At 35.6% G+C, this 21,754-nt stretch overlaps 1 protein-coding gene across 1 annotated transcript in view; it reads left to right on the forward strand.

Moving 5' to 3' along the window:
* The window catches only part of LOC114065196 (protein O-mannosyl-transferase TMTC2-like), a gene marked incomplete at its 5' end in the record, with an annotated part of 90,521 nt that extends 70,491 nt beyond the window's left edge, over positions 1–20,030 (forward strand). The window contains one exon of the mRNA XM_027898895.1: positions 19,154–20,030. Within this exon, the coding sequence (XP_027754696.1) occupies positions 19,154–19,333 (180 nt within the window). The remainder of the gene's footprint in view (positions 1–19,153) is intronic.
* Positions 20,031–21,754: the final 1,724 nt, after the last annotated feature.

Below are 21,754 nucleotides of genomic sequence, written 5' to 3' on the forward strand. Positions count from 1 at the left end.
TTACCAGAATAGTTTCAGATTGGGAGAAAAAGAAGCCACTTGAGGAGGCTTACTTGGTGTTAAGCAATATACTGTATACATGGTAAGAAAGAAGCTTGCAATCTTTCCAAAACAATATGGAATGCAAATTACTGACGTACCCTCTTCTTCATGGCTGCATCTGTACTGATAAATTAAATGTGTCCAGGACTGTTCTCTAGTGCTGATTAAACCAGCTGCTTAGAGTGTGTCTGGGTACTGTCTGAGAACTGCAGTGGCCCAGTCTAGAGCTATGTGGGAGCTATCCTCACATCTTGAAAAAGCCCACAGTCTTATTTGACCTTTTGGATATAGCCTGTGTATCCTCTCACTGTCTCATGAACATGAAGGATCAGCAAAGTTATGTGAGTCAAGATGCTAAAGAAATGTCCTGAAGCAAAACGTAGTGCTGAAGGATTTAATTTTATTTTTTTAATCCATCACTAATGATCTAGAAACATTTCTTGACAAAAATTTCAAAATAGTAGATGTATTCATGTGATGTAATATACAGATGCATACCATTCCGTGTATATAGACACATATCTGTATGTATATTTGTGTGCCCTGTTTAAGGTTAGCTGCTAGGAGGCCTGTTCCCAAATTCCCTCTTGGTGAGAATACTGTGGCAGCATTGAAATCTCATTCTGTGCAATGGATCAGCCTTGTTACTAGTAATTAAATGCTCAAAGACAAGAATCTTCCCTCTTCTAGTGATTGAGACAGTGTCTTTTGCTATTAGTGAATTAAAGATCAGCATCCCAAGTAAACTGGCTCGCTGCTTTTTTTTTTCAGTATGACTTCTTTCCCCTTTGGTTCCCCAATCACTCCTTCAGGTCTCAGGTTGAAGATCCATTTCTTTGTTTTCAGCTTCCTTTCACTGTGCCAAGACAACTAAATTTAACGGTTATTCTTTAGAATTAGACCCATGTCTGGCTCCTGAGAGATTTCCAGCTAGCACAGTCTGAAACAAAACTCAGATTTCCACTCTCTTGCATCCATTTCTTTACAAATACAACATATTGTATAATTTCTCTAATATCACTGCGATAAAATACAGTCCTTAGCAGCAGTAAGACATGTTAGTAATACTAAAAAATTAATCTTTTAATGGTTGTTAGTGAATTTTTATGCTCACTGAGCTTTCATGACAGAGTTTTGTTCTCAGCATTCTCTCTGTTTTCCTTTTGCATCTCTTTCTCTGGTTTCTCGATCATTCCTGTTGCTTTTGGAATGAAGCACTACTGCATACTTACTCACCTGCTCCCTAATTTATAAGTCCTTCATATCCAGAAGCTGCTTTGCTGAGCTTTTCTACACCCTTGTCCAGTTTAAATGGCTACCTGAGTTCTGACTTTCAGAGATACTTACTTGGCTATTTCCATGTTTTTTTCCACACATCAGTCTCCACTACTACATTTGTCTCTTAGACAAGACCTTTTATTTCAGTGTCTCAGAACTGGGGAACAACAGTGAGCAACCAATATGCCTGTGTGTCTCAGTCACTTTCTCATTCCATCTAATCCATTTTTATAAAAGTTGTGACGAAGGAGGCTAAAAACATCGCCAGAAATACAGTATTCAGTTACAGAAAATGTAACTTCTCTGAAACCTGCAAGCTATTGTTTTTAAGAAAGCAAACATAAAAGATTTCATTTTTGGAATACTGGTGGTGATTCATTCATTATTGAACTAATTCTGAGAGGTCTGTAAATACAACTTTTTTTTTTTCCATGACAAGCTTTATTACAGTGAATAAAGTATCTGCAAGAAAAAATATACTCAGTAAAGGAACAACTGAACACAGCGGAGATGTGTTAAAATGTGTATCCATATCTTGAATGCCATCTTTGCTTTTGGATACACATTCTTTCTGCATAGTGCAAAGGAATTAAAACACTTTGGTACAATAGCAGCACCAGCTGAAAAGGAGCTTGGATGCAAATTAAAAAAAAAGTTTGGCTGTATTATCATGTTCATGATTGGTCTTATTTGCAGTAGGTGTGTATTTGTCCTCTGTGAAAGTAGTTTCCAGGCAAATTTCAGAAGAACATTTATTTTCTGTAAAACACGCTACTGCTGTGGAGACAGGAATGATTTATCTTAAACTCTACTAAAGAAGCAAGCATTCTCAAGGTTATGTCTATTAATTTCCAAATAGGTTTCACAGAGTTGACTTCCCCTGGACAGGCAAGGAGAAAGAGAGGAATCCAGGAAGCAGTTCAGAAAATAAATCTACTTTTATTTGCTATGAATAATTTCTTAAAGGATTTTTTCTTCCTTCAGTTCTGTAGGGGACCTACAGAGATTAGGCTCCCTAGCCTCTTGATCTTTATGAATGCTTTCCAAAAAATGTGTTGTTGCATTGTGTCTTGTACTGTGGTCAAAACAAAATCATTTTAGAGCCTTCTCAGTGAGAAACATATATGTGTTTGTTCTAGCAACGTTGGCTTGAGTGTATGTTAATCACACTAGTCTAATTTTAACAAATTCAGTTGCATGAAGAAATGAAAGTGTAAGTTTCTTACATATACATATACAATAATTATTCTGAGTGGGAGTATTGCTGAAGAAAATCTGTATTCAGAGATGATTTCTCAGTGCCCTACATATTGTAATGTTCACAAACCAGGGAATTGTTTTAACAAGTTGTTAGGCACTTTAAAATGTGAGCTTTAAGCTTGCTTTGTTGTGGAAAAATCAATCATCCAGAAGCTCTCTTTAAATTGGCATTCTTTTCAAGAATGTGAGATGTTGACTTAAGCTTCAGCTTTTATTCAACTTTTAAGACATCATTTGTGTAATAGAGCTGCATTTCTAACTTTTCAAGTCTGAACCTGAAGCAATCAGTCTTAAAAAAGCTGCTCTAGAATGCCCACATATGGCCAATGGCTTTTGAGAAGAAAGAGCACTTTGAAGTGTGACCTCAAGAGTATTAAATGAAAGAGAGCTCACCAAAGCCTTAAGACTTTGAGCCACCACCTTGAGATGATTGGCTTAGAAGCATTCCTCAAGGAGGTGCCGTGACCTGAAAGTCACTACCATCCCAACCACATATTAGTGCTGTTTGCAATCTGGAGCTCATGACAGCTTTAAGCCCCATGTCATCGGCACATTGTCAGTAACAGCTGTTTCCACTCTACCACTTCAAAAGGGCTTGATTAAATGTCTTACTGTAACAACATACATAAAGACACACACACAGAATGAGGGGGAGAAGAGAAATGTACCTATAAGCAAAGTAAACACAATTTCCACTAGATGGTTTAATCATGATGTGGAGGACTAAACCATTTCTTGACTTGAAGGGTTTATGTAATCAGTTACCACAAAATCATATTAAAAAGCAGTTTCTACAAGTGCTTTTATTTTTTTCCCTAATGCTGGAGTACAGATTTCGTGTCAAAGGCTCCAGGCTTGCAATAAGCTCTACCTCAAACTGTCGAAAGGAGAATGCTAGTGATTTCCACATAATTGACTGTCATTCTATAGACACCTTAGAGATAACATGCTTTCAGTGACTTCTTATGGAGAGTGTTCATAATATGTGGGGCTTATTCATGGCAGGACTTCTAAAAATGAATATACTTCCAATAGTTCATAGACCTTTAAAAAATAAAGTAAATGTTGCATTTTGTCTTGAAACATCTGTAATCAAGATCTGCTTTATTATGTATTTTTTCCTTAGATGATTCCATGCCAAATTTCATATTTGATTTTCTTGTGAACATTCAGTAATTGTCTCATGTAGATTTACAAGGCTTGGAGTAATTGTGAGGGAAACAACTTCAATGTATTTTGCCAGCTTTAACGACATATCCTCTTATTGCCAGGGAGAACTTTCATTAATTTTTTAAGGGCTTCTGCTATGTTAATTCTGCTGCTGTTGGCAGTAGTGAATGTGTTAACAGTGATTCCTACGTTGTCTGCAGCTGATCCTTGACTGACAAAAAAATGACACTTTTCAGCGCTACACTGGATCCAATGTCATCCTCACACTGCTCCACAGATACAGTAATGAATGTATTCCTCCTGGAGCCCTTCTGAGTAGCTCTACCTAGGCCCTGTTACGCAAGTGCAGCTGGAGGTGCCTTGCCATCGTACTCCTGGTTTCTGGAGCATAGTACAGATAAAGCTGACATAGTTCTCTGTGGAAATAGTACCTATATGGTTTTTACACCATATATGGCAATAAAGCGTGACAATTTCCAGTTTAGAATCCTTTTTTTCAAAATGTTCTTTGGAGTACTTGTTTATTCACAATAATGAACATATGGCAGTATTTTATCATTATCTACTGGTGCCATGGAAGGACCACAGAGCTGTATTTTTAGGTAGTTAGCATCCACCAAATTCATCTGTACAGCTGTCTACCTTTACATAAAATAGAAAAGTGGGCCTTGTGGGACAGAAGGAGCTTCTGCTGACTGCCTGTCTGCCCTCTGAGATGCTCCCAGCTTCTCCTGCCCTGTGTCAGGGCTGCACAGCTTCCTTCTACTAGCACCAGTGGCTGCTAAGCCTTGCATTGTTTAAAGGCTTCCTCTCAAGTGTGCCAAGCTTTCTGTCTCAATAATATGAATGGCTGTGGATTCCTTCCAGCCCAGCAGCACTCTTGGCCCCCTGAAAGGCCTCCTTTCTTTTCTCTTGGTGAAGGTGTGAGGAATAAGACTTCCCAGTATCCAGTTCTTCCTCCCTTCCTGCTAAAGACTGAATTAATTGTTATAGGGTATGAAGGGACTAAAAAGGATACTGTGGCTTTTTAGGAACTAAAAAGGATACTGTGGCTTCCTAATGAGAAGATAGGCATGACTGATGTGAAATGTATTTCCAGATGGCATGCTTTTAATAGTTTGACTTCAGGCAAATACAGGGGTGGGAGGTTTAGGCATGGATCGGCTCCATTGGGAGAGGAGATAATGCAACACCCTTATTGAAAAGAGGACATGACTCTCTGATCTCAAAAGAATAAGAGAGCACTTTCTTGGTTACTCTAATTTGGTTAGACTGTACCTGTTGAAACGCCTTAAAAAACGGACTCAGAGATTTGATATCAGAATAGCTGTGATATTTTTCAGCCTGCGTAGCAGAAGAGTAAAGTAGCCTAAAGGTTATACACAATGGAGAAATTCAAGAAAATTAATATTAACTGAACGTGACCTTCCCTTCATTTCAGATAGTAAGAATCTTCAATGTATACACAGAAATAGCAACACTTCTCTATATAAAGAGTTTATCCATGCACAAACTCTCTCTGCCCCTCCTGGGCTGGGAAGCTTTTTTAAATCTAATTTGGGCCTGAGCTCAGTTTTCTTTTGCTATTGTTTTACTTCACCCCTTTCAGATCCTTCTTCTCTGGGGCCAAGTCCAAGACATATACATTATTTCTGTATCTATTTTGGAAAACCAGTGTTTATTCTTTTGAACAAAAAATTATCTTTCTATATTCACAATTGTATTTGTTCATTTGCCTTCCTAAATATTTTAAAGACATATTGGGGGTTTTTGTTGTGCGCAGTCATCAGCTTCCAGACAGGCTTGTGTACAGGCCGTTGTTCGGAATCTTGAAGTATTCCTACTGCAGCCGAGATTAATGCCTTCCACCTTAAAAAAACCCAGCAGACAAAACAAATAAACCCCCCTATATAGTGTTTTCCACCCCTGTGATCTCCATCAGGGGACAAAGAAAGAACACAGGCTATTGCAATGGTGATATTTACCTTAATACTGAAGCACAGTATCAGGATGAGTTGTATAATTTGAAAACCAATTTAGCCATCTGCAGAAAACACTGAATTTCCTTTATGAAATACATATGAATATTTATAGCCTTATCCCAGAAAAATCTACATGTGTTTTGTCCTGCATTGTAGCAGCTCTGTAGAAGCAAAGATTTAATGTGATTTTGAGTAATTACAGAATACTTAAGTCTACTTCTCAGTACTGTGATCCATCTTTGTGTAAGATGCAGAGGAGAAAGCTGGAACTCATGTCATTACACTTCTCACCTTCAGTTATGTGAGAGGTTATGGGGAGTTCATTTGCACTCACCTGATCATACAAGCAGTTAAACACGCAAATATCTGAGATCAATTGGCTCACTCAGTGAAGTTTGTGAGCTTTGGAATCGGTTTAAAATGCCTTTAAATTACTGTTTATTTCCTATCTTGAATAATTTGTTGTATATTGATATTCTATTCAATACAGAACTATTTTGTCTGTGCAAGTTCTAAATAACTGAAATGAAAATATATTTGAGTTTCTTCTGCATACATACATATTGCATTACAGTAGCACCATTGATTTGTTTAGAGTTGCTTCTGTTTCTCCTGCATGTGAGAAGTAAATTGGATTCTCTAGGTTCTGATTTCAAGTGAAATTATGCAAGCAGCTATGAGCTCTTCTTAGCCTAAAGTTTTCCAAACAGTAAGGTGCATACTCAGAAACACTCGGAAAAGTGTTTCTGAAACTCATTGTCATGGTCATTTGGAGTGCTTTTCATTTCATTTTTAGCTATGAAAATATTTAAAAATCTCCCATAAATATTAGCCCTCCTGCAGACTAATTATTGACATAATGTATTTTTCAAGTCATTCAACTTCAAGAACTGTGAAATGTATAGACATGCTTTTACTTAACGGGGAACAAATGTTGGAAATTGGCAACTTTATACTAATTCCTCTTTTCGAATTTAATTAACCTTTAGAACTTCATTAAATAATCAATTACCCCTACCTAGAACTGTTGAAACAGTAATTTTGTGCTACACATGTAATTTGAGAGAAAGAAACTCTGGTAACTCATGTGCTATTCACGTTGCACACAGGTCATATCAGGTTTTCAGTATGTCTGATGGCAATCCCTTGTGCTACTTGGACCTGCTAATAAAGTCTTCACAAAAAAAAATACCCCAGTGTATTCTGGTTTATGCACCCATTTTCCATGGTGGGCTCTGTTGCCCACAGTGTTCAAAATGTTTATGCGACTAAATCTCCCAAAAGAAAAAGACCATGTTTTCAACAAGAATCTCACGTTTATTATTAGTTTACTGATTACTTTTTAAGAAGTTAATCATGCAAGTATTAATGTATAGATTCACATCTACCTATGTTCTTCCAATATTAATACCACTATATTATTGTAATTCTCCATGGACACCTCATAAATTCTCCAAAGAGAAAGCTTTCTCATACCAAATAATACTTGAGCTACTTTGTTGTCGAGACCTGGATTCAGAAATTTGTGGGACTGCAACACAGTTAGCTTGAATGGAAATCTTAGTGTCCTCATTTTTTTATTTCATATGTATTTGCGTTACGCAAATCTGAAATCTTTGTCCAGTATATAGGTATGATCAGTCCACCATCAACATTTTTTGAATTAAAAAGGATGTGAGGTCAGCTAGGCCTGTCTCTTGGATTCGTTTCATCTATCATTTTAATGTATTTCATCTACAGCTGAGTAGACAGATTTTTTTTTCCTGTGCTTACTTTTCAAGTATGAAAAAGACTGCACAGCAGTTGTGTTTGAACTTAACTGTGATGTTCATTTACTGAATAATTAAAAAAATAGTTCTGTGAAACTAATTAATAGGAAGTCACAGCCTAGAATTGTACTACTGAGTTAAGTAAATCAAATCATTATACTTTGAGATGATGGGAGGCAGTAGTTTCTAAAGATGCAGTCTCTTTGCTGAAATTGTGGAAGTGATGTACCATCAATAGATTTATGCATTTGATTGTGATTCACAGCCTGATAGTAATACGACAGGGCTTACTACACTGCCTGCATCAGTTCCTGGAGAGAGCAAGATTGCCTTTGCCTTGTAAATGTAGCCCTTGGTGTCCATCAAAAGTAAAGTGCCATGAAACAGAGAACTCACAGCAGTAGATTTGAATTTCAGAAATTAAACCATCTGTTTGAACACAATTAAAAGAAAATCTAGCAAGGTTTCTCCTAATAGAGTGTTCTAGTGCTGATTCTGGAAACAACGCAATGGATTTATCATGTAATTAGAACTGATAAGAAAGTGGTTTTAATGCTCATTAAACAAACCCAGCAACTGTACATCCTCATTAGGATGTTTTGCAATAAATAACTTGCTAATTTTCTTCCTAGATTATAGTTCTGATGTATTTCTCATTCTAGGAATGATTTTTAGTTGTGCATTGACATATCCTATTTTTTTTCCCCCGCAAGTTCTGGAGACCTTATGTTTCATTTACACAAGATGGTTTTGATGCAACTGTTATTTTCACCCACCCTCCCACACCCCCGGGTTTAATATGACTTTTTTGTGACTGTATAGAAGAGAAATGCCCAGCAGTAAGGCTTGTTTTGGCCTGAGATCTGCGTGAGATGGACTGTATGTTTGCAGAGTGCTAGGAAGGGGATGGGTGTCTGGATGAAGTAATTTTCTTGGAATTTGTCTTTAAAAGTAACTTCAGTACCAGTTTGAACATAGTTTTCCCTCAGAAAATTACAATCTAGAAATCAGATGTCTGCTACTGAGAAGATTTAGTGGGGAGGGGATGGATAGCTCTTTGTTTCCCCCAAACAGTGCCTTCTTGAGGCATTCTGAACCACTGTATATTGCTTAGCTCTTCATATTGCATTCACATGGTTCTGCTTCCCACAGTTAGTTTTACTGGAGAGCAAATGTGCATTCCAGTGTACCTACCCTTTTGAAATGTGTTCCATATAATGAACAGCTCTATTACTAAGCTGAGGCAGTTTTACTAATTCTTCAGGTGTTTCAGTAAAGATTGACTTCCTTAACAGTAAGTAACTTTAATCTGACATTATGGTTTGTAGCAGTGCCAGTTGCCTTAGCATCTGGCTGCCTCAAACTCACTGCAAACAATTACAGCATGAAAGAAAATGGAGACCTTTTCCAATATAACAACAAGAGTAAAACCTAAAATCCACAATAAAACCTCCAAATTAAATTCCATAGGAAGATTTGCTGTATGTCTCCTAGATTGTTCAGGGTGAATGGTTAATATATTTATGGTGGAGTTATTTGGTGGAGCTTTATTAAGTAACTCAGTAGTTCTACTTAATTTCTTCACAATCTGACTTCAATTAAATACACTTAAAATTATCAGCCTAATTTTTATCATTTATGAAAGATCAATACATGATCCTTGATTAATTCTGTTTGCAAAATTCTATTCTAATAGCTACTTTGATGGAGTTTTTTTGCTGATCAGTTAGTTCACAAATTGGATGTTTTACCCATAATAGAGGAAGAAAAGGCTCTCTGAACAGAGATTATGGAAATTGCATAAGAGATAAACCTCATGGTTTGTGGGAAAAAATAAGCTTTAACAAAAAGATCACTGGTAGGACCCATAGTTAATTTCTGTAGAATGCCATGGTGTTCGTATAGAATGAGTGGTATGTGTAGTGAAAATTAAGGCAAAATAATCTAAACCATCAACTACAAAATTACATAGGAATTCTGCTGGCCTTGGATTATAGTTTGCTCCAACCATAGAGGACTTTTTGTGAGGCAGTTTGGAGAAAACATCTGGTTTCACTAAGTAACATCTGACATTGAATTTCGGAGGCAGGAATTGAACTTGGATTTCTTGGTGCTAGTGCTGCAAATATTAATTGTCCTCTTGTGCATTCAGAAATAATTAATTAAATGCTTAAAAAAAGGAAAATGTTTTTCATAGTTTTCCCTCATGTGTCCATTTCTTAAGACATTAGTTTGAAGAATACAGAAAGCTTCTGTTTGATAAACAGCATTTGTCAGCATATTCCGCATCAAGTGCAATCTTTCAGAGTAGGATGTGTAGATCTACCACTAAACATCTTGCTATTATTGATGCTAATTACTGTAAACACGTGTGTCAGTCTTCAGATGTGGTAAGTAAGGCTACCATAGCAACAAGTACTTTTGGTTTTTAGAAGTCAGAACCTTGCAAAAGCCCAGTGAGCAATTAGTGCCCAATGGTCTTACTATTAGCGATCAAAAGACCATATTTTAGAAACTGCAGCCTTGAAATCTTTAAGCTACAAGAATAAAAATTAAATCCTTGCACTTACCCTGGAAGTTAATGATTTTAATATCTACTGTGCATTTAGTTGCTAAATACTATGTAGGGAACACCTACGGTTTCTGGCTGCCAAAAAGTAAGTCACGAATCTTTATGAATTCCACAGAACACTGTGATTCAGTATTTTGCAAAGGACCACTACTATGTTCCTCTCTTCTCAGCTGCTCTCATAATCCTGTGGGTAAAAATTAAAGTCAAGAAAGTGTAGGCATAATCTTATTGCACTAGGTAAAAAGCATGGAAGTGACAGGAGCAAAATGAAAAAGGGCAAAGGGGAAGAGAAAAAGATTGATGTGCAAATACTTTAGGGTTTTCTGTGTAGAAATTTCAGAACAGAAAATATTTGTGAGCAAGACTTTTTCAAGCATTTTTCAGTTGTATCTACTCTGTAATGGAAATATATTTCTTAAAAAGATGTGAGTTCTTAAAATGATCTCAAGGGTTTTGTTATTTATTTACAAAGTTATGTAGTTAGTTTTTATTTGCAAAATTGTCTTGGTAGCATTTCCATATGCTGAAGTTGCAATTTGTGACCAATTTGAAAATACCTTCAGACACTATTTTAAAACATATTATTATGGGAATTGTATCACTTCATGTGATAGACATCCCCTGTCAGTGAAATTATTACCAATAGAGGAATAATGATTGATTCTCTTGTCTAGGGAAAGTTAGCCAAGAGAAAGTGTGTCAATGAAGGGGTGGAATAAAGGCTAAAATTCATCCTAAACCAATCTGCAATGCCTCAAAATCTCCTAGTGTTTTCTTTTCTGTAATGATCTAATACAACACTTTGTCTGTGGGCTGTCTTAATAGTGATTGTGCATGATAGAACCCTTAAAAAAATTAGCAAGATTATCAGTCTTTGTGTTTAGAGCAAGTATGCCAAGTTGCATAATGGTTTACACAATGTACCTGAAAGCAATACCTTACAACTACAAATACCTAAATAGTTTGCAAAAGCATACAGTAATACTGATATTAATCTAGTTCTCAAGCCTTTAATTCAGTTGACTACACTTGTCAGCCAAAGGTGTAAAACTTCATTAGATATTTAACATTCATCTGAACATTTGAGTCAAAATACTGGAAACCTTGTGATTTTGAGATTCCCCTAATAGAACACCACTAAATTTTCAAGGCTAGAAATCAGCACTACTTCTTTCTGAAATTTCAGTTGTTGGCTGTTCTACTCCAAAATAGAAACTCTAATGCAATATGCTTGTTACCAGCATATTGGAAAAACTGTACAACCTTTTCTGTGTACTAATGTATTTAATCGATATCTGGGCAAAATAGATGGATGATGTGCTCATTCTCAGCAGACATTTTTATTTACCAATGACATTTTATTTGATTCGAAAAAAATAACATTTTTTAATGCTAGTAGTGTGAGTGTAATTGTGATTACAATGTCAGATGATGTGTAAATTAGAGTTTTCTCTGAAGATTAGCCAGTTTTGATTGTGTTAATATGGACATCTATTCTAATCAGCCCTGCATGTGTGCTTCTGGGTAAATTAGATTATACTAATTTTTCTTTTAACCCTTTACATTTCTTTTAGGTAAAACTGGGGTTTATGCTACTGGTAGGCAGTAGCATAAAGCCCTTTGTTTTTCTGGTTTCCAAGGTTTAAAAAGAAAATGCGTGCAAAAATACATTTACTCACAGATTGATTTTCATTTTTAAAAATTCTTACTTCTTTCTTAATAGGACAAAGTTCTGTTACTGAAAGATTTTGAGCAATTTCTATTTGTCAGTATGATAGTACAGATGACATTTATATTCAAGTTTCTCACTTGCTTGGAGTGCAGACCTTCCAGTTAGCATGCAGTGTACTTGTGTTAGATAAGGTAAATAAACTGTTAAATGTTTTATAACATAATTGTAGCTATATATTAAAATCATCAAATTGCAGACATTAGAGCACAGTTGGATTTCTATAAACAAAAATTAAGTCATTTGATGATTTTTTTTTTTTTAAATAAAGTCCTAAAGTGCTAGGAAAACTGAGTAAGATTACCCTGTCTTATACTGATGACAACATTTGAGCTGGAAAGCAAAGAAGTTTAATTAGAAACACTTTGAGGTCTGGAAACTGTTGATTTTTTTTTTTTTTTTCAATGTAACTGTAATGTGAAATACTTATAACGTATGTTCCTCTTTAGCTTTTATTATGGTAATACAAGTATGTTATCTAAAAATGTCCATCACATTTTCCATATAAACTGAGAGTGATTACTGGGAGACTTTTTAAGCATAAATCAAAGCAATTGGGGCATGACCATTTGGGGAAGAAGTCTAGATACACAAAAATTACAAATGTAAGTACATTTTTGTGGGATGTTTTCAGATGTTAAGAACTGAAGCCTTTAACAGTTGTAACATATGCTTTTGCTAACTTGCTGATATGTAAACTAGTATGCTCTGAACTTGCATAGATAGCTTTTCAGCAGCAAAATGTAACATATATCCATATATGCTTGTTTGGTTTTGGATAACTATGTTTTTAAAATGCTGAGCAGTTTTCTGAAGGTTAAGATAAATAAGATGTTGATGAAAAAATCTCCATTGTCTGGAGAATATTGATAGTGAAATGCCCCCTATTGATGTGATAATTTGAGAAGCAAAGTAGACTGCTTGATGAATCCTTCCTATGCCAAGTCTAGAACTCTTCCCTGACTCACAGCTGTAGGTTTCCTTAATGATTCTGATGTCTCAATCTACAAGCAAACAGAATAATTTTGTGGTGTACTTGTGGATGAAAACTCCCACATCTGTCACCCATAAATAGGAAAAAAAAAAAAAGTGAAAAACCTTTCCTTCAGATTTTAATTTCCTGTTTTAAATGTACTTATCATGTAGTTTGCAGTTTTAGATAGGATAGTCTCCACTGTTTGAAAACACACAAGATTAGATGCATACAAAGAATTTATATGTATATCCTCTTTTCACCAGGCAGGTTAAAATGTCACCTGCTTTAGATGTCCAGATGAAAGTATTCAAATATAAAATAATAAAAAATTTAAAAAGTAATTAAAAGAAAAAGTACATGACCTAATGGTTTTGTAGTATCATCAGATGTTGTTTTAAGATACTGACTCATTCTGGTTTTCCACCTTATTAACTTGAGATATAAGCTGAGACTACTATTTAAACAGTATTTGGTTTTATTCCTATCAACTTTTTTTTCCTGAAGGGTGTTCCTAATTTGTTGGTTTCGTAAACAATAAATGAGGTCTCTTTCTGTTTAATGACATATTAGTAAATAATAGGTAAGGTTGTTCTCTACGAGTGTTAAAAGCACAGTGCTCTTAAAAAATCCAACGATACACTCCCCTATAGAACCTAGGCTTGTTGTTATTTAGATTTATATAGCTATTTATGTTACTCATTCTTTAGGTAATTAGACAGGAGCTCAGACTCCCTTTGCAGCAGAAATGTTTAGGTAATTTCTGACTAATGAAACTGAAAACTGTGCTCTTCACAATTTGTTAAAGTTAATACTCACAGGGTAAATGCATTTCCTCTCTTCACTATTTAAACTGAAAGCTTGTCAACACAAAAACATACTTAAGAGAAATTGTTCATAAGCAGACTTGTTTTCCTCTATGACTTAATTGTCATAGAGGAAAAGTTGCAGAGCATTTTTCCATTTTAAGAGTTTGCAAAGGTACTGATTTTTTTGTTTATTTGTTTTCTGGCAGAACCAAATATTTTGCTGTCTGGGCGGATGACACAGGAAATCCCTCTCAACTCTGAATTTTAGGCTTTTTTTATTCTGTCTGATCCATGCTACTTTGCTGTACATCCTGTCATCTTGATCCAGAATGTTTTTTGCACCAAGTTATCTGTTCCTAGACAATAAACTCTTGTCATCTTAGCCAGCTTACAGGAGATCAGTGTCTTAGTTGTGATCCATGTGCTGTTTGGAACAAAATACCAGACATAGCATATGCAAACTGCAGTTCTTAAGAAGCCTTATAGCATAGAGAACCGTGTAGAAAAATGAGCCTCTCTCCATAACTGGCTCTTGGTTTATCTGGCAAGACAAGTTGCTCCTATAAAAAGGTCTGCTTCCATGTGTCACTGATGAATTTACAGAGTTGTCAATGTATTAATTGGAGATTAGGATCCAGTTGGCAGCAATCATCCTCTGGTGGGAGGTGCTACCTTCTCTGCCTACACCATGCTTTAAAGTAGTATGTTTACATCTTGGAGCAACTACTAGGTCATGTTTTTTCTGAAAAGTTGTGAAGTCTGTCAAAAGAAAGGGCCACCCCTGAAATGATTCTATTTTCCACAGTTACCTTTACCGATAAAATGGAGCTGTAGACGTTTTGATTGTTACAGAAAATACTGTGCTGTTCTACAGCAATAATACCAGTAATAAATATTCAAGGGAAAATTCTTACCATCACTGTAGGGTGATAAAAAAGGCCTAACAGCTCATTATCCAGTGGTGACTGATCAGATGAAGCAGTCCACCACTCTTTTCTCGCATGCCTTGTGAGCCATTCTACAGCTAATACTCTGCTGTTTGACTACTCAGTCATTGTACCACCTACGTGTCTTCAGTTAGCAAAGAGAAATGTCTAAATTCTTCACTCCTTTATAACTAGAAATGCTGGGATTAAATATGCACATGCGAATGATATTTTGTGTCTGTCTTTAATTATGGACTTTACTCGATAGGAACGCTTAAAAAAAATAAGTGTCTTTAATGGCACTGTTTTAAAACAAAGCACAACCTTTGTGTTTCTGATGGGTTGGCCACACATATTACAGTATTTATTAAACAGTCTCGAGATTGTTTTGAAGCATCTACAATATCATACATAGCAGTAATTCATTAGGAGCAAGGTGGATTTTGGCAACATTTTTTCAGTGACCTTTTGAAATGGATAAGTGAGAAGCAGCTTGCACTTGTGATTCTACTGAAGTAAAAATTGCCATCATTTCCTTGTAAGTACCCCAGCAGCAACAGAATGCACTCTCATCTCAGAATCTGCTACCCTGATCTCTGTGGCATTGACCAGAGAAGGTCATCTGTAAGCAGAGCTTTGAGGAAAACAATTTCAGATTTCCTTCCTTGTGTTTGAACTGTTGTTTGTTCATACTTGTCTGCCATACAGACAAGTTTGTGCTAGGTTAAGGGTTTGTATATTTGTTTCTGCATAACTTCTCAGGCCATGTAGGAGTTAAATTGTCTTCTTGTGTTAGGGACTGTTCTTCTGATATGGCATTTGCTATGTGTGGAGGCAGAGATTACAAACAAGGAAGCAATTCATCTTGTCATTAAGATTCATTCCATTTGTGGGTCCAATACTGTATGTGGTTACAATAGTATAATCTCAAAATACTACCCAGAATTAATTTGAATTACTTGAAATTCCATAGTTCTCTAATTTTAGAGGGGACTTTATTTTAAGATTTTTGCATGGCCCAATGCTCTCCTTTTATTTTGGTAATATAGGGAAAGTTTGAAAAATTGTAATCAATGTAAACCAGAAACATCTCAGGCAACTGAATGCAGGCCTTACATTATTTTGTTATTCATTAACTATTCTGTTATTCCTCTCCCCTCCTCCCCCCAACCACCTCCTTCCACTGCACCCAAAAAACCACTAAGGAAACAAGCCCACCACAATAAAAATGCTAATGAAGGGAATAATTCCAAATAGACCATAAAAGACAGCATTTATAACCTTGATAGAAATGCCAGTCAGCTTTTTTTTTTTTTTTTTTTTTTTTTTTTTTTTGATGTAAAGCATCTGTCTCCAAAAGGAAATGAAAGCAGGCCTGTTTCTCCTTTCAAGTTTCTGAAGTAGTAGGTGGTGTCATTTGTTATACAGTGCTTCGAGTCCCATGTTATTGCACTGGTAGCTGTCGACTGCCTTTGTTAACATACTGAAAAGTTTTATCAGCTGTCTTTAATAAAAGACAATCTATGTGAAGAAAAACTATAGCAAATGTCTCTTGCTCTCTTATCCTCTGACCAACCTTTATAGCTGTCAGAGAGGAATGGCAGTGATGTATAATCTTGCAGACATGCAAAATTCTTGCCACTATGACTATAAACCATAGATCTTGGGGTGACTGATACCCTAGAAAATTAGGGAGCAGTCTTTCCAAAATGCTATGCACTTTCCCATTTGAAATGTAAAGGAGTTGGAATGAACTTTCAGGACTACCTGAAATGAGTTATCAGTTCACGTTTTACATTAGTTTAAAGCATTAATGGCATAGAATTTGCTAGGCCTCCAGGAAATTAGAGATGATGTGTAGAAGTTGGAAAATTTCAGTTAAAAGGCATGCAGTTTGTCCTTTTTATTAGTTTTTGTTGCTTGCTCTTGTGAAATGATATGTCAAAGAGATAATGGTAGAAGAGTTTCTTAGGTAGTTGAATAGTCATATATATGATCGTTTTTGGAGTACTGGATTAGTCCCATACACGCACCATATTTTCAGGAGAGGATGGAGGAAATGAAAAGGAATTCTGGAAGCCATATGAGACATCTGTGTTACTTACCACACAATAGGTTTTGTGGATGCTGTAGAATTGGCCCTGAGCACATTTAAACATATGTCTTATTTATATGAGTTTTTCTAGGTTTAAAGTTGTTTTAATCCTTATCCATTGTAAGTTTTGTCTCGGTGCAAACATACACACATAGTTATATTTCAGGTGAGAAGTCAGCTCTGTGTCAATAACTGTGCTCTTGAAGAAAGCTGTTTGATTCATGAACTTTTATTAGACAAATGAGTAGAGTGAATAGAGGGAATGGATGTTCCTACTCGTGATGTGAGAAACTTCTCTCAAACAATCTGAAGTCTAAAAATAAATTAATAAATAAAACATATGGATATTAGGACAGCCATCCATATACAGTAGAGCAGATTTCCAAGCCTTAACTTTGTAACATCAGTCAGGACCCAGAACATCAGTAATTAAGGAGTGTATTATTCCATTATAAACTAGCATGCAAGACTGGCACTGCAAAGGTGAAGCTGTGAAGATGTGGCTGATGATATGTATTGCCTGTAGCAAAGATAACATTTCAGGGGCATGGTTTTCCTTCTCTGTACAGAATATTACTGAAGAGGAAATCTTGGATAGTATTTGACTGGCAAAACTACATAAAACCCAGCTGGTTTTTTTTTTTTGTTTGTTTGTTTGTTGATTCTCAGTAGAAGAAAGTAACTGACTTAGGGGAGGTAGAAAAAATCTATCAGAGTAAAGTAAGAAAAATTAAACCTAAAAATAACATCTTTAGATTCCACTGCATTTCCATTGTGATATTTACAATAGAGAGAGCTGAACTAATTTTGTTTTACCTAATTTTGAAATTCTAGAAGCCACTTGTTCTGAGAATTTGGTATGTCGCAGTTTTTCCTGAGATTTTGTGATTCATGTATTAATAGGTGAAAAGAAGCAAGAAGAAAGCTGAAAAAATATGGAATATTTATAGGATATAAAGCTGTAGAATCATCTGAACATTTCCACCACAAAATTTAGGTTTTGGACACAAGAATTACTGGGGTTTTGTTGAAGCTTGATTCAAAAGGATAAGAGTAATGAATTTAACTTGCTAGTGGAGAGATTTGGAACACAGATAAGTCTTCCTCATCATAATGATTTCCCATTACCATATCAGTTTGGGAGACAACTGTAGTGCACATTCTGTTGGCCATATACCTACTATATTTTCATGGAATTATCAAATGGTTTGGGTTGGAAGGGACATTGAAGATCATCTAGTTCCAAACCCTCTGCCATAGGCAGGAACACCTTCCAGTACACTGGGTTGCTCAAAACACCATCCAACCTGGCCTGGAATGCTTCCAGAGACTGGGCATCTGCAACTTCTCAGGGCAGGCTGTTCCAGGGTCTAACCATTTTCCTGAAGTTATTGTCACGGAGGGACTTCTAAAGCATACAAACACCCCCTCCTCGCAGTAATCTGAAGGTGATTTGGCATGTGGCTTCACATTTTGAGTATTGTATTTTGATCAGAGAACTGCTGAGTGGTGTCGTGTCTTAAAACACTTGTACTCTGAGGCAAAACTATGTGACCAAAAGTGAGTGTTCCTGAAGCTCATTGGAACTTAAAGTGATCTGAGAGGGAGAACCATAGTGAACTTTGTGTAGCATTTTTTCCCCTTCTTCTTTGAGGGGCAAGGTACTGGTTTGGCAAATGCCTTTATTGTGCTCTCACTGCCATGTGAATACCTTTGGTACTTGCCAAAAGGTAGGTTAAGCTGTTTGTAACTTCATAAATGTGCTTTTCTGCTCTTTTAGTATTTGTCAACCCCAATGACCAGGCATATTTGTATCATGAAGAATCTATTATTTCATAATGGAATAATCTAGAGATGAAAAAATGAAAGCAAGAAGCATTTTTTCTTAGCTGAAGATGGAAAAATTGTTAGCAACATAAGAAGCTTTTAAATGGATTTGTTACAAAATTTTAACATCTTCTTATTAAAATACCATGTGTTTCCACCATTGTTGATTTTATTCAGTCATTCGTTAAGAAATAATTGCCACAACCTGAATCTAAATAGATATCCTAGAACCCCTTAATAACCTTAGAATCTGAAAACAGATTGTATTTTCCACTAGTTATAATTAAGACAAAGAGAAGAAAAGGATAAGTTCCAATATGTTAATTTCCAACAATTATAAATTCTTCATTGGCAATGAGTTGATTAAAATTAAATTCCTATCTTTAATCCAGTATTGTATTACTTTAATTTTCTCTTGGAGCCTGTGTTATACTGACAATACTATATATAAAGCTTACTGAGTTCTGGTTTTTTTCATTAAAGTGGGAAGTATATGTTTGTAGACACCAGAGCTTGACCTGTTCAAAGCAAAAAGTGTGCAGCAGCTGTTCAGGAACTTTTTCTTGTTATCTCTATTTGCTTAAATTACTAAATTGCTTTCATGAAAAGTCTGAAAACATAAGGGAATAATTTGTTTTAGTAGAAGAAGATTATCTAAAAAGAAAACTTGAAAATATTCCTAATATTCTTCCTTCCTTTTTTTTTTTTTTTATTGTGCCAGTATCCAGCTGCCTTAATGAATCTTGGAGCCATTCTCCATCTGAATGGTAAACTGAAAGAGGCTGAAGAAAACTACCTCCTTGCTCTTCAACTTAAACCTGATGATGTCATCACCCAGTCCAATCTACGCAAATTGTGGAATATCATGGAGAAGCAAGGTTTGAAGACATCCAAAACATGATAATGAAAACTCTGTATTTTTCTTCCTTAAACTTACTAAATCCACAAACTAGAACTTCCACACGCAGTTGTTCAGTCAGAGAACTCCCTGGACTTGACTGCAAGGATCAAAGGTCTTAGTTACTGCTAAAGAGAAATTATTCTCCCAGATAAATAGAGTAAGAGATACTTTGAGGTATTCGTGAAGGACTTGTTACCCCACAAAAATATTTGAAACCATAGCACTTGAGAGGAGGTGTTTGGGCATATTTGATAAATCATTGCAAATCCCGTATTGCTTACTTTTGGGTGGGTACCTGAAATATGTACTGTCATAGAAATGCTAAGGGAAAATCGCACAGTATATACAAAGCCATATGGGAGTTAGTGGTAATAGTGGGTTAAAGTATTTTGCTGATACTGTAACTCATTAAAATGTATACTAAATCAAACATGTTTGCAGTTTGTCTTAATGCTGCTGTATCTCACTTTTGAACCATTTGCTTTCCAATTTCTCAGCTTATATGGCCAAGGTTTTTCAAACCTGTCACATGATTAGATGACAGCATTCGAAGTTGTTTACTGAAACATGCCTGTTATTTCAGCTTGTTAACTTTTAATGCAGGTTTCTTGAGGCATACAGTCAAATTGCTGTCAGGTAGACAGAATGACTAAGGAACTGCCCATATTCTACATCAGATATAGTATGTAGGCTGGTAAAAAAAGTCCAGGGGTGTGATTTAGCAATACAGGCAAGAGTGATGTTTGCCTTGATACCAAATCAAGGTGGTCAGACTGTCATCTTGGGAAAAAAATAATTGGTATTATAGAATAATGTGGTTTACTCTCTTAACTTTGCCGTCAGATAAGTTCAGCTTTAAACTGGTCTCTGAATACAATATTTTTGCAATAACTAGTACAAGTGAGATTTGAAAGTATTAGTGTTTGGATATGCAACAATGAGACTTCATGAGCAACTCTGAGAAAAGGGAATGTTATCCATTGATGAGGATCGCAAATAACTGAAGAGACTAGATTAGATTATGCTTAAAATAGTGTAGATCAAGAGAAATCTGTAATGGTGGTTGCCAGTTACTTTTCACAGTGGTGGTGTTTTAATGAGTATTACCTATTCAGATTCTAAGCAAATATTAGCATTCTGTTTGTATTCTGACATGTGCTAGCAGCAGAACTGTCAAATATCTAAATATGCTTTTGGTGAGGTTCAATTTATTTCTGTTTCAGAATGATTTGGCCTCATTACTGTCTTAGTCTTCAAATTTTCAACGTAAAGATAATTTATTTCAAATTGAGTGTATGAAGCTTTAGTCAGTTTTTTTCCAGACCATTTATTAACTGCTTTCTTTCTTTGGAATAAGTATTATTGCTTGTAAGAAAATTTACTATTTCATTTAATGGATCTTTGATATCTGCTTCGGTATTCCTTTCATAATGATAGATAAAATGTTAAAGTGGTAGAGCACCTTGAACTGAAGCTTCTTCAGGATCTTCTGTTGAAAACTTTTTTTTACTGAGAAAAGGTTTGGGGTTTTTAGTTTATGTATTCTTTTTTAACTGTTGAGCACCATTCCAACAAAAAAGTAGAGAACTCTTTGCTGTATTTATTTATTTATTACTTGACTGCAGCAATGTTACCTGCCATTAACACGACTGTAAGTGTTGCTATTTCTTTTGTTTGGTTTTACTTGCATTTGTTTTGTGGTTAATGTACGTACCTAGTGGGAAAGGGAACACTTGAGTTATACTCTACCTTCTTGGTCATTCTCACCTTATACTTGGTTTTTAACTCTGTATTGAAATAGATTGGGGAATAGCTGTTTCAAAGTCAGTATAGTAAAAAAAAATATAGTAATGTGTGTTTCCTTTTCTTTCCTATTGCTCACTAAAATACCATAAGTTGCTAGGTTTACAACTGGCCTGCCAGAAGGGCCAGAGGGGAAAGATTGTCTGGTTTTGTGGAGTGTGTCAAGTTTTTCTCAAATAATGTTGTTGCTGGAAAAGGAAATATGAAGGATCAAAAGTTGAATTTCTACTTTATCATTGAAACCAGTGTTAGAATACAATGGTAGCTTGAACGTATTCTCCTGCTTTACTGGCTTTCTGGGAAAAAAAAATATAGAAATAGATAGTCATTATAACTGAACTTGGTATAGAACTGTGGTATCCTGGAGCTTTATTTTCTCAACAGCCATCAAACTCCGATGGCTTCTTGGTCTTAACCATTCACCATGTTATTTGTCTCCTTCAACTTGTACTTATCCTTGTTTAATAATTTTTATTCATTGCACAAAAAGGGGGAAAAGGGGAGCACTCCTGTGATATGGTGTCATGCTTGCATTGATAACTGGGTTTTTTTGTTTCTTTAACAAAAAAAAAAAAAAAGAAAAAAAAAGAAAAGGAAAAGAAAGGAAAAAGGACTACC

The sequence above is a fragment of the Empidonax traillii genome, unplaced genomic scaffold (assembly GCF_003031625.1).
Source record: "Empidonax traillii isolate 1590-97213 ecotype Southwest subspecies unplaced genomic scaffold, ASM303162v1 scaffold629:size373524, whole genome shotgun sequence".
Taxonomy (NCBI): domain Eukaryota; kingdom Metazoa; phylum Chordata; class Aves; order Passeriformes; family Tyrannidae; genus Empidonax; species Empidonax traillii.